The sequence below is a fragment of the Hypanus sabinus genome, chromosome X2 (assembly GCF_030144855.1).
Source record: "Hypanus sabinus isolate sHypSab1 chromosome X2, sHypSab1.hap1, whole genome shotgun sequence".
Classification (NCBI taxonomy): Eukaryota; Metazoa; Chordata; class Chondrichthyes; order Myliobatiformes; family Dasyatidae; genus Hypanus; species Hypanus sabinus.
In genome coordinates this window covers 13303312-13317447 of record NC_082739.1, presented here as the reverse complement: position 1 = coordinate 13317447, position 14136 = coordinate 13303312, and the positions used below count along the sequence as shown (strand labels likewise).

The 14136-nt window shown below is 40.9% G+C and overlaps 1 protein-coding gene across 2 annotated transcripts; it reads left to right on the top strand.

Moving 5' to 3' along the window:
* The first annotated feature begins 582 nt into the window (after nucleotides 1–582).
* On the top strand, nucleotides 583–13809 carry c1qtnf5 (C1q and TNF related 5). 2 transcript variants are annotated; one of them, XM_059956983.1, is made up of 3 exons: nucleotides 583–790; nucleotides 3486–3720; nucleotides 13071–13809. In XM_059956983.1, the coding sequence occupies exons 2-3, from the start codon at nucleotides 3513–3515 to the stop codon at nucleotides 13586–13588; spliced, it is 726 nt and encodes a 241-aa protein (XP_059812966.1). In that variant the 5' UTR covers nucleotides 583–790; nucleotides 3486–3512; the 3' UTR covers nucleotides 13589–13809. The 2 variants fall into 2 exon arrangements, with proteins under 2 accessions (XP_059812966.1, XP_059812965.1); XM_059956982.1 differs by having other exon boundaries at nucleotides 655–809; nucleotides 13071–13808.
* Nucleotides 13810–14136: the final 327 nt, after the last annotated feature.

Here is a 14136-nt window from a genome sequence, read left to right as displayed (position 1 = left end):
GTTACATTACTTTAGAAGCATCTCATGCACGATAAATTATTAGACAAGTTGGTCTGTTTTTCGGTTAATCAAGGGATCTTGAACCTCCAGCAGAGCAAGATATATTCAAATTAATACTTCTTTCATGCTTGCAAAGTCTAGGGCGAGATCCCAATACTGGTTTAACATTATTTAAAGGATAACACTTCAGTTGATGTTATAGCCAGCTGGCGATATAGTGGCATCTGCACCGGACTTTGAGGTGAGTGCTCCTGGGTTCAAATCTGGCTGTTTTGCACACTTTCCATCCGTGCTGGGTTGAGTGTTGAACTAGCAAATCAGTAGCAAAGCTAAAGAAACAGCAACGTTGCTGCTGATGTTATGTTGGAAAGTTATGTTCAGTTGGAATATTGTCAATGCTTGGAGTAGGATGGAATACTTGGAGAGAAATGGATTTAGAATTTGTACAATAGTTCCAATTATCTGTTTTAGTTAATGCGCATTATCCTCAAAATATTATTAGGAAAGAGCAACTGTCCCTGTGAGAATAGTGTTTTCTTTACTCACATTCCAAGTTAAACACCACTCTTAACTCAGTCTGTTCCCAGCCTCTCTCTTTTCTTGACCTGCTGTTTCTGGCTCTGCCTCTGAGCGCATCAACCATTTCCTGGAGTCTGAGCAAGAGAAATTTCTTGTTTTCTTTGAACTGAGCTGCGTGGTGGAGCCGTCTGATCAGAAGAGTTCGGGGCTGCTAAGAGCCTTACTGACACTGGCTGTGCGTATCAACGAATTATCAACACTTCACGCAAAAGTAAGAGTCCACATTTATGGTGAGTTATTTAATGTATTTCTTGAGGGGGTCTCTTTTTGGTTTTCATGGGATCTGAAGATTGCAAATCTTATTAACAATATGAGCACTTCCTGTACATGCTCCAGCTGTAAGAGATCATGTCCCAGATGTTGGCTGTGTCAAATTAAAACTAATATATATCCTGAGAAAAAAGTTACCATGCGGTCTGAAAAGTCTTAACTATTGCTTATATGATCTCCCATTGTACAATGTTGTATGTTATATTTGTTGAGAGTATGAAAACATTTTTAAAATACTCTTTTTATTTAATATTTTAAAAACTCGGAGTTGGCTCCATGCAGAATATTTCAATGGTTACATGAAATTCTGAGACAAAGAGAATGTTGACTGGGATAGTGTCCACATTGTCAGAATGAGCTCTTTGGGTGTGTTTCATCTCACTGCATGTGTTTAGAAAAAAATGAAGAGTTTCTAGATCTTCTAAATCTTCAATTCTGAGAGTTGGATGTTTGACTTTTTTTTTGTAGCCAGTTTAAGTTTATATTAATATGAAATGAGATTGCTTTGGTCGAAACATTTCATAAACTCTAGTGGAAGACTAAAAAGAGATGATCATGCCTCAGCTGTCCTGCCAAACAGCTGCATTCACCTCATTTGATAGAGGGCTCCTAACTTGCACCTTACAACTGTTACGATTTTCATTCAGTTCCCTGGTCAAAGGTGAGGAACTTGTTTGCAATCCCAAAATGTTTTCCTTATGTTGGTGGTGGGATAAAACAAAGATCATTAATAGTTTAAGACGACGGTACCTTAGACGACATGATGAGGGTGAACAGTATCCTTGATTTCTCTCTTCAAAGTCCCAACTGAACCCTCCTCACCCCACCCATTCTGTTCTCCAAGAGTGAAAGAAAAGATTTATAGAAATTCTAAATTTGGGGCTGCCCAGTAGCATAGCAGTTAGCGTATCACTATTACAATGCCAGTGATCTGGGTTCAATTCCCGCTGCTGTTTGTAAGGAGTTTGCATGTTCTCCCTGGGACTGTGCGGGTTTCCTCCCACATTCCAAAGACGTACGAGTTGGTACATTAATTGATCACGAGTGTAATTGGGCAGCCCAGGTTGAAAGGTCCTGTTACTGTGCTGGATCTAAATAAATGAAAATGGCCTTCAGAAGATGCACAGATGCAGGGTATCAGTGACTATATGACCCACTACAATATACTTGTAATGGAGGTACAACTGGGCATTGCTCATTTCCTCAGCCAAACATCCGCCACTTGATCCTCCTTTTCAGAGATTGAGCTCAGAGGTTTGTCGGTCACACAGGTCCAATGGAGAAGATGGAGGGTGGGGAGGGGGAATGGACCTGGGCCAGATCATTGTGGGTAGAGGCTGAGACAATGCTATCGAGAGTGGAATATCAGAACAGACAATTCATCATAGAGCAGGTGAAGGTGACTGAGAATGTCAGATGGTTGGGCAAAGAGGCATTGACAACCCGGTGTTGGAAGGGGCATCATTCTTGCCAACACGGGGGGAGAGGGGCAGATATTGGGACTAGCAGAATTGAGAGTCTGGATTGATAATGAGGGCAGGGATGAGAACTGAATTTGCATCATTGCAAGGAAAGATTAGAGCTGAAGGATTTGAACCAGACACCCCATTGCTTGTTACTTTAGTGCAAGTTGGAGAAGGGAGGACCTTTGATAAATAATTGCTTTATCGCCTTCAAGCTTTGTAGCTTCGCGTGGCAGGGTTAAGATTTTATTGCTCAGTGACAGACCCTATGTTCCCCTGATCTTTCATACAGAGCACTCCAGAACATAAGAACTTGACATCTAAAAATATTTTATCTCAATAACATTTAGCTTCTCTTAGTTTCTATAAACTATGTTCTCTGTTACTGGCCCTGCTGCAAGAAGTCTTTTCTTTAATGTTATTTAGTATAAAATCCTTAAAGATATTGAACATCTCTATTAACTTTTCCCTCTACCTGCTTGGTGTAACAAGGGGGACAATTCAAGTCTTGCACAATGAAAGGCTGTTATACATTCATTAGGGTAGTGAAGAAGGCACATGGTGTGTTTGTATTCATAAGTTAAGGCATTGGATATATAATTAAGGATGTTACGTTGCAACTTCACATAACAACACTGCACTTAGTGTTGGTTAACTTAGTGTTAACCAAGTGGTTAAACTGCACTTGGGGTATTGTGTGCAGTTTGCTGCGGAGGAGATTCATCAGTACGTTGTTTTCGCTGGAGCGACGGGGGGCCGAGGGCTGACCTGACGGAAGGTATACAAAACATGGGACAAACGAAAGGTGGATAGTCAGAATTGTTTTTCCATGGTAGAGGTATCAAAAACAAGGCATAGGTTTAAGATGAGAGAAGTTTTAAAGATATGAGGGGAAATTTTTTAAAAAAACAGATGATGTTTGATATCTGGAACTTACTATCGGGAGGAGCTGGTGGGGTCAGATACAATACACAAGGCATAGAAGGACCAAAAACAGACAATTGGGATTAACGTAGATGGGCACTAGTTTAGCATGGACATGATGGATCGAGGGGCCTGTTTCTGGTTCTCAAGCTGCATTGGACTTTTCTGGGGTGTTAGTGTCCTTCCTGAAGACGGTGTTCGAACAATACATCTGTTAAAGCCTAATGTTAACTCCTTTTATCCCTACAGGGTCAGACTTTCTTCACAAGCCTTGGAATGACTCCTCTTACCTTGACCCTTTTATTCTGCTTGCTGTATTGTGCATCACCCAACAGTGCAGAAACCATACTTACTGGATTTTGTCCTGGTCAGCCGGGAATTCCAGGAACTCCGGGGCGGAATGGGCATCCAGGGTTGGTAGGGCGAGATGGGAGAAACGGGAGGGATGGAATGCCAGGAGCACCAGGAGAGAAAGGTGAAACAGGTAAGCCTCATTAAAGGGGACTGTGTGACATTCCTGGTTGCTAATTTCACACCATTATACAAGCAATACCTACATTGGAATTAGGAAATACGTCCGATTAGTTGAATTTTTCTTTGGATGAAGACTAACTAACATGGTTGTCATGTTTCCCATGAATGAGTTGCACGCCAATCCTCATCCTCCAGGGCATTCTTACAATATAATGTTGGCAATCATAGCGAGTAGCAGCAAGTTAAGAACAGAGAATGAGCCAGAGTTCATGATTGCCACTAGAATGGGTTGCCAGGGCTAATTTTGTGTTCAGTGTTAAACTTCTCACTTCACTCTTCGTTGGCAGAGTTCCTTAACAGAGAATCTGAAAATCAAGGGGAGACTGGTCAGTCAGAGTAGGACTTTGAGCTAGGCCTTTAGTAGCAGAGTTTTGGGTGAACAAGTTTACACGGGGTACAACCAGGAATGGTCAACAAAAGATAACAAGGACATAAAGAATGTTTCAGCAGCTGTAGAAGGGGTGAAGTCAAATGAATGGAAAAAGCTGCGATGGGTTGCAGTTTCAACCAGCTCCATCATGGCCACTAGCCTACCCAGCATTGAAGACACCTTCAAAGGGTGATCCCTCAAAAAGGTAACAAAGATCATTAAGTACCCCCATCACCCAGGGCATGCCCTCTTCTCATTGCTACCACCAAGGAGGTACAGGAGCCTAAAGTCACACACTTAACAATTCAGGAACAGCTTCTTCCCCTCTGCCATCAGATTTCTGAACAATGAAACAAACCATGAACATTACCTTACTAATTTTGCTCTACTTACTTAATTTTTATACTAATTTTTATATTTATATTTTTTATATTCTTACTAATTACTTAATTATACTTAATTAAATTTTTATTGTAATTTATACATGTTTGTATATTGCACTGGACTGCTGCCACAAAGCAACAAATTTCATGACATACACTGCCTATTAAAAGTATTTACCCCCCCCCCCCCCCCACCACCCGTGGAAATATTATTTGTTTAATTGGTTTACAACATTGAATCACAGTGGGTTTAATTTGGCTTTTCTTGACACATCAACAAGAAAAGACACTTTCTTGTCAAAGTGAAAACAGATCTCCACTGTTAGCTTTACTGCAGCGGGTCCTGGAAGGCTTGTGAAGTTAGAGGGTAAAATAAATGCAATAAAACACAGGGAAAACCTGGAGGAAAACCTGATGCAGTCGGCAAGAGAACTGCGACTTGGGAGATTTATTTTCCAGCAAGACAATGACACCAAGCATAAAGTCAAAGCTACACAGGAGTGCCTTAAAAACAACAAAGTTAATGTCTTGGAATGGCCAAGTCGGAGTCCAGACCTCAATCCAACTGTAAATTTGTGCCTGGACTTAACGTAAAGGGTGGTTCACTTACGATCTCCATGCAATCTGACAGAGCTTGTTTAGTTTTGTAAAGAAGAATGGGGAAAAATTGCAGTGCTCAGATGTACAAAGCTGATAGAGACCTATGCACACAGACTCAAGGCTGTAATTGCTGCCAAAGGTGCATCCACTAAATACTGACTTGAAGGGGGTGAGTAATTATACAATCAATTATTTTGTGTTATGTTTGTAATTAATTTAGATCACTTTGTAGGGATCTGTTTTCACTTTGACACAAAAGTCTTTTTCTGTTGAGCCATTTGTAAACAAAAAGCCAAATTAATTAAATGTGATTTAATGTTATAAAACATGAAAACTTCCAGTGGGAGTGGGGGGGTGAATACACTTTATAGGCGCTGTATGGCAGTGATATTAAATTACAACTGTGTAGCATAATGGAATCAGCATAGTTGCTGCTGACAGTAACACTTGGTGACAGCTGTGTAGGGATGGATTCATATTCTGGAGATGGAAAGAACAACCAGAAAACAGCAGAAGAGAGCCAAGAGAGATACAGCCATGGTTCCCACCACTACCACATATACATGTCCCACCTGCAACAGAACTTGTGCGTCCAGGATAGGACTGTATAGTCATCAAAGATCTCACCGTTAAAGGAGTGGAGGTCATCATCGGATTCCGATGGGCAACCGAAGAAAAGAAGAAGATGGTTAGTAATGACATGGATCAAATATGACAGCCTGGTTCAGGTTCACAGTTGCCAAGAAGAATAAAGACTTCAGAAAGGGACTGATAGTGCAGTGGAATCTCAGAATCATGGCTTCAATGTTGTAAGAAATTTCTACTTATTCAGTTCTAATCTGAAAATGTACAGTAAAAATAAGGATTAGAGAGGTGAGGGGCCTCTGTACATTTGGAAAATAAAACTCTGTTTACAGACAGTTCTGAGTTGCAGCTTGTAGATACATATAGCTACGCCAAGCCGAGAGACGGAACATAGTGCACTAAGCAGATAAGAATGAATCCAGAAGGTGCAGTTCTATCTAGCCAGACAAGAGTTGTTAAGACTTTGGAGGATGATAGTGGTCAATTGCATCAAGAGCAACAGACAGGGCAGGATGTGGAATGTCATGTTATTTTTCTCTTTGCAGATGCTGCCTGATTACTGAGCATTTCTAGCGGTTTATTTTCAGCACTGTAGTATTTACCATTTTCAGTATGTCGAGGGACAGTTACTTTTACCATGCAACCCTCCAAGAACAAAATCAGAACCACAAAGTAAGGTGCAACATCCAGCCCTGTGAGCTTCTTGCCTTGGCTGTTTGGCTCCATAATTTGTTTACTGCTGACAGGGCTCTTCCTCCATTTCAGTCACTGTAACTACAATGTTTTCTTCTGAAGCCACGTGCGCGAGATGGACATATTTTGCTAAAGTAAGTACAGTAGACTGCAGCACATACACCATAAGTTTACAGCTTGCTTCTGTAAACTTTTAAAAAAACTTTATTTCTATCTTCTCACCACTGCCCCCCCCCCCCTACCTTTCATTGATTTGGTTGCTTGCTTTTCTCTTAATTAAATTCAGCTGGAAATTTAAAGTAAGCAGCAGCGTCTGAGGCTTGGCAGGAGTGATAACTAACTTTGGAATTTTATTTTCTTTTCTAAAGGAAGTTAGAAAATGCCTCTGGGACTGATTTTACACTGATCAAATATTCCCATCGTCTTTCAAATGATGCTGCACACGGATACTGATTTGTAGATTTTGTTGATTTACAGAGCCAGCCAGAGACTTTAAGCTTTAGAAAATATAGATTTCTCCTCTATTGTTCAAGTTTCTGATTTTCCTCACTTAGGTCGCAGAAACATTATCTTGCTCTACTAATTTTGTTGCTTATTATGTTTATTATGTTTATTTAAAAAAAAATCCTGACATCACACACACTGCTTTCTTGACAGAGAAGTGCTGATATCAAAAACTCTTGGAGATAAAATGAAAAAAGTTCTGGATAATGCTACAAAACTGATTAACTTTCTTAAACAAATATGAGTTTGCTTGAGAATGCTTAAAAACTGAGAAAACCTGGACAAAGAACTCAACTGCAGAACAAAATTGAATAGCATTTTCCCTCCCTGTAAACACAAAATGTATGACTGGGTGAGGGACCCTTTCTCTGAACCTTCTGCTCAGCCTGAGAACTTGACTTTGAGAGAAGCGGACAAGTTCTGGGTTTCTTTGAAAGAAGGGTATCCTGCCATTCATAGGAAAATAACGAACATTTTGCTGCAGTTTTCAACTTCTTACAGGTGTGAGAAAGCTTTTTCTTGTTTAACAAGCATCAAGCGTATGGATAGAGATTGTCTCATTTCAGTTGAAGGTGAAATCCGTGTGTGCTTACCTCAAGCTCAACCCAGAACTGAGTACTTGTGCAGCAAAATGTAAGCACAGCTTTCACATGCTGGGACTATATTTGAGCCTGATCAAGTCACTTATTTAAAGAGTTTTTTTCAAAGCCTATATAAAATTGTCAGGCTATAGTTTTATTCATATTGCTTTGGCTTATGGTTTTCTGTAACTTGGCTATTCGACATTGTCAATAAATTTTCATGTCGTAAATAGCATTAATTAAATCTATTTACAACTTTTATTTAGATTAAATCTATTGCACTTACCTTTAGAAAAATTAAATCCCATTTTGGCTTAAGCTAGTTATTTAACAGATATTTATTATATTTGCCTTCTGAGTTTTTAAAACTTATTAAAGGGAAAGAGATTGATTTAGAGCTAAGCTTAAACTAACATTTTTATTTTTCCCCCAAGAAAGGTTGGCTAAAAATTAATTCTCTACTCCAGAGTATTGACAATTATTTTGGATTATTATATCTATAACTTACCGATCATGCTAACGTACTGTGAGCTGTAGTTTTTTCTTCCCCAGCGGGGTCCTTGAGACCTGAAAATTATTTCGAGGGTTTCTCCAGGGCAAAAAGGTTTAGAAAGGCTGCTATCAGTGTCCTTGGCTTGGAATAAGGTTATCTGAAACAGCACAACTAGCCAATAAGTCCCAGTAAAGCCAAGTTAACATTTCAACAACTCTAACTTGCCCCCAACACCCAGAACATGCCCTCTTTTCATTGTTACCATCAGGTAGAAGGTACAGAAGCCTGAAGGCACACACTCTGATTCAGGAACAGCTTCTTTCCCTCTACCATCCGATTCCTAAATGGGCAAAGATTTTTTTTATTGTTGCACTATTTTCAATTTTACTACTTAATATATACATATACACAGTAATATATTAATTTTTTCAATATTTATCATGCACTGCATTGTGCTACTCCCACTAAGTTAACAAATTTCACGACATAACATCAGTGCTATTAATTCTGATTCTGAATAATACATGATGGCCCAAGGCACATACAGTGGCATGCAAAAGTTTGGGCACCCCAGTCAAAATTTCTGTTACTATGAATAGTTAAGTGAATAACTGATCTCCAAAGGTCATAAAGTTAAAGATGAAACATTCTTTTCAACATTTTAAGCAAGATTAGTGTATTATTTTGTTTTGTACAACTAGAGTGAGAAAAAGGAAAGGAGCACCATGCAAAATTTTGAGCACCCCAAGAGATTTGAACTCTGAGAGAACTTTTACCAAGATCTCAGACCTTGTTAGGGCTATGGCCTGATCACAGTCATTGTTAGGAAAGGCCAGGTGATGAAAATTTCCAAGCTTTATAAATACCCTGACTCCTCAAACCTTGTCCCAACAATCAGCAGGCATGGGCTCCTCGAAGCAGCTGCCTAGCACTCTGAAAATTAAAGTAAATGATGCCCACAAAGCAGGAGAAGGCTAGAAGATGATAGCAAAGCGTTTTCAGGTAGCAGTTTCCTCAGGTTGTAATGTAATTAAGAAATGGCAGTTAACAGGAACAGTTGAGGTCTGGAAGACCAAGGAAACTTCCAAGAGAACTGCTTGTAGGATTGCTAGAAAGGCAAATCAAAACCCCTGCTTGACTGCAAAAGACCTTCAGGAAGATTTAGCAGATTCTGGAGTGGTGGTGCACTGTTCTACTGTGCAGCAACACCTGCACAAATATGACCTTCATGGAAGAGTCATCAGAAGGAAACCTCATCACAACATTCAGCATCAGAAGTTTGCAAAGGAACATCTAAACAAGCCTGATGCATTTTGGAAACAAGTCCTGTGGCCTGATGAAGTTAAAATAGAACTTTTTGGCCGCAATGAGCAAAGGTATGTTTGGAGAAAAAAGGGTACAGAATTTCATGAAAAGAACGCCTCTCCAACTGTTAAGCACGGGAGTGGATCCATCATGCTTTGGGCTTGTGTTGCAGCTGGTGGCATGGGGAACATTTCCCTAGTAGAGGGAAGAATGAATTCAATTAAATGCCAGCAAATTCTGGAAGCAAACAACACACCATCTGTAAAAATGCTGAAAATGAAAAGAGGATGGCTTCTACAACAGGATAATGATCCTAAACACACCTCAAAATCCACAATGGACTACCTCAAGAGGCAGAAGCTGAAGATTTTGCCATGGCCCTCATAGTCCCCCCGACCTAAACACCATCAAAAATCTGTGGATAGACCTCAAAAGAGCAATACGTGCAAGACGGCCCAAGAACCTCTCAGAACTAGAATCCTTTTGCAAGGACCAATGGGCAAACATCCCAAAACAAGAATTGGAAGACTCTTAGCTGGCTACAGAAAGTGTTTACAAGCTGTGATACTTGCCAAAGGGGATGTTACTAAGTACTGACCATGCAGGGTGCCCAAACTTTTGCTTTGGGCCCTTTTCCTTTTTTGTTATTTTTAAATGGTAAAAGATGGAAATAAAAAAGTAATCTTGCTTAAAATATTAAAGAAATGTCTCATCTTTTAACACACTTAGCTATTCACAGTAACAAATTTTGACCAGGAGTGCCCATACTCATACTGTAACAGCAGTATTGTAAAACAAGATTTGAGGCAGCGCAGTAAGTGTAGTGGTTAGCACAATACTTTACAGCATCAGCAACCCGGATTCGCTGCCTGTAAGGAGTCATTACATTCTCCCTGTGATCGTGTGGATTTCCTCCAGGTGCTCTGGTTTCCTCCCACAGTCCAAATACATACCTGTTGGTAGGTTAATTGGTCATTGTAAACTGTCCCGTGGTTAGGCCAGGGTTAACTTGGGGGATTGCTGTGCGGTGTGGCTTGAAGGGCCTATTCCATGCTGTATCTCAATAAGATCTGGAAGTGTAGATATTATCCAAACCATTGTCTAATAAAACATCATACCTGACTGATTTGCTGATTTGAAATTTCTTCTTTATGCTATTTGACTGTGAAATCCATCTTCAGTATGATTAGTTCCAGGCTGTTTCAACATGTACACTGAATCACTCTTTCCATCCTGAACCTGTGAGCATAGAAGACAAGTGCATCAATTCAACTGGAGCTACGGCCAGCTATATCAATTCCTGCTCTGAATAGACCAATGCTCCATTATCTGGTATATCTAGTCACTGAACATTTAAAAGAAGCTAGGCTTTGAATTTGAAGATTTGAATATGGTTTAAAAAAAAACAGAACAACTTAGTTTTGGACACGTCCAGTTTAACTATCCCACTGCTTAAGTTACAAGATAGAACAAATCCAATTAACGTTTATCCTCTGATATTTATCCTTCTTTTAAGTGCTCTGTATAAAAATCCAGGTGCAAGCTACAGAAGGCTATTTTAAGAACAAAAAAACCCAATTCTGATTGAAATTAGAGACAGAATCGGATGCAGGTCTGCTCTGGCAGGACTTGCAGACCAATATTTCCTACAAGGCAAAACCCAACATTATAAATAGCTGTGGTCCTTCACTCCCAGATGAGCTCAATACCTTATATGCATGTCTTGAAAAAGAGAATAAATCTAGGCCTACGTGAATCCCTGTGGCATATGGTGACCCTGTGATCTCCGTCTCAGAGGTCAACATCAGAACATCTTTCAAGAAGGTGAACCCTTGCAAGACATCAGGCCCTGATGATCTACCTGGTGGAGCACTCAAAATCTGTGTTGACCAGCTGGTGAGCGTTCAAGGACATCTTTAATCTCTCATTGTTGCAGTTGAAGGATCCTACCTGATTTAAAAGGTGACGATCATACCAGTGCCCAAGAAGAGCAGGGTGAGCTGCCTCAAGGACCATCATCCAGTGGCACCCACATCTGCTGTGATAAAATACTTTGAAAGGTTGGTCATGACCAGAATCAACTCCTACCTAAGCAGGGAACTGAACCTGAAATTTGTCTGTCACAATAGGTCTACAGTGGATGCGATCTCATTGGCTCTCCACTCGGCCTTGGACCACCTGGACAGTAGCAATACCTACGTCAGGTTGCTGTTTGTTGACTACAGCTCAGCATTCAACACAATCATACCTTCAGTTCTAATCAACAAAACCTGGCCCTCTGCAACGGGATCCTTGACTTCCTCATCAGAAGACCCCAGTCTATGCAAATCAAAAATAATGTCTCCTTGCTGACAATCTACACTGGCGCAACTCAAGGATGTGTGCTTAGCCCACTGCTCTATTCTCTCTACACCCATGGCTGTGTGGCTAGGCACAGCTCAAATGCCATCTATAAGTTTGTTGACGATACAATCATTGTTGGCAGAATTTCAGATAATGACAAGGAGGCGTACAGGAGATAGATCAGCAAGTTAACTGATATCGCAACAATAACCTTCCATGCAACATCAGTAAGACCAAGGACTTGATTGTGCCCTCTAGGAATGGCAAGTTGAGTGAACACACACCAGTCCTCACCAAGGGATCAGCAGTGGAAAGGGTGAGCAGTTTCAAGTTCCTGGGTGTCAACATCTCTGAAGATCTATCCTGGGCCCAACATATTATGCAATTACAAAGAAGGCATAACAGCGACTATATTTCTTTAGGAGTCTGAGGAGAATTAGTATGTCACCACAGACTCTCGCAAATTTCTACAGGTGGACCATGGAGAGCCTTCTAACTGGTTGCATCACCACCTGGCATGGAAGGGCCATGGTGCAGGATTGGAAAAAGCTGCAGAAAGTTGTAAACTCAGCCAGTTCCATCATAAGCATAAGCCTCCCCAGCATCAGGGTTACCTTCAAATGACGATGTCTCAAACAGGTGGCATCCATCATTAAGGACCCAATCACCCACAGCATGCCCTCTCCTCATTGTTACCATCAGAGTGAAGGTACAGAAACCTAAAGACATATGCTCAACATTTCAGAAACCGCTTCTTCCCCTCCACCATCAGATTTCTAAATGAACAATGAATCCATGAACGTACTCACTTACCCCCCCCCCTTTTTGCACTACTTAATTATACACACTTATGTATATGTGTGTATGTATATACCACTTTTTGTAATTTACAGTTTTTGTTATTTATTGCAATGTACTGCTGCTGCAAAATAAATTTCATGACGTATCAGTGATACTAAACCCGATTCTGACTCGTCCACAAAGAAAGAGAAAGCGGTCTAAATATTTCATATGGTTACTTGTATCAGATCATTTTGGTACACCCTAAACATTTAACGCAGAATCTCTTGTATCTAGACACAATCTTAACATCTTTTGAGAGAGAAATGGGTTAATGTTTAGAAAAGAATATTTGCAGAGAGTGGGGGAGGAGGGGTAAGGAGAAATGGAGAGTGCTCTTTCCGAGATAAGACATCGTCACGATGGACCAAATGTCCTCCTGGTACTATGTAAGACCATGTGAAGCACCTTAACCCAAGGCATAGGTTAAGGTGCATCATTCTCAGGGGAAGGGTGGGCGTGGACTTTCTGAATTAAACAGAACGTTGTGATAACTTACCTGCACTTTTGTTCTCCTGTGGGAGACAGGCAGATGGGACTGAGCTGAGGTATCAGCACAGTGATGTCGATTGTAATTACTGAATTCCTGATTTTGTTTTTCAGGCTTACCTGGGCCTAAGGGGGAACAGGGTGATTATGGGATGCCCGGGCCACCTGGGGAGAAAGGTGTCAAAGGGGACAGTGTGATCAGCTACAACTCAGCATTCAGCGCCAAACTTTCCAAGACTCACAACTTCCCGCAGTCTGACCAGCCAGTGCTGTTCAACGTGGTTCTGTACAACGATCAGCACCACTACAACCCGACGACCGGAAAGTTCACCTGTGAGATTCCAGGTCTCTACTACTTTGTGGTTCACTGCACTGTATTCAGAATCAGCCTCCAGTTTGACATCATGAAGAACAACGTGACCATCTCTTCCTTTTTCCAGTACTACGCCAACTGGCCAAAACCCGTGTCTCTATCAGGTGGAGCCCTCATCCACCTGGAGCCTGAGGACCAGGTGTGGGTGCAGGTGGCAGTGGGGGAGTACAATGGAATTTCCTCCAGCACAAAGACAGACAGCACCTTCACTGGGTTCCTACTCTATTCTGACTGGAAAAATGCTCACCTACTCGTTTAAAAACGCAGCATTTCTGCTCTCTACAGCACCTTGCATGGACTGTACTTAACATCAAAATTAATTTCAAAGACACATTATCATTAGAGGTTTACTGCATCTCTGTTCGTAATGTCTTTGGCTTTAGGGTTAGTATTTTCCAAAAATGTACGTACATCAGACTTGATGTCTGTTTGTAAAATGAAATGCTTTATATTCCCAATTACTGCTTTGTCTCAGTGTGTTCTTACTTACGTTAGTCTAGGCAGTGTTCATTTCAATAGGAAGATAAAGAACGTGAAGAGTTCTTGCTAATGTTTCAGGTTTCCTCAGAGAGGGTAACTTAAGCTGGGGTCTACACTGGGCTCACTAATTGTAATGTCATGGCAGTGATACAGGAAGAGTGCTTCTGTCCCTGTAAACTCAATCCTCCCAGACACAAGGCTGCACAATAATGCAGGAGGTTAGAAAGTGGTTACAAACTAAAGCCACCCCTTCTCCTGAATCTCCTCTTTGATCTGTGGATCTAGATATTCTCTTTGCCGAGCAGGCAGAATGACTGAGGTTTCCAG

What these genes read in the sequence shown, in the direction of transcription:
- c1qtnf5 (XM_059956982.1), top strand. An exon ending in AGGAGAGAAAGGTGAAACAG is followed by an intron (nt 3,721 to 13,070) that starts GTAAGCCTCATT and finishes TTTGTTTTTCAG; the next exon opens with GCTTACCTGGGCCTAAGGGG.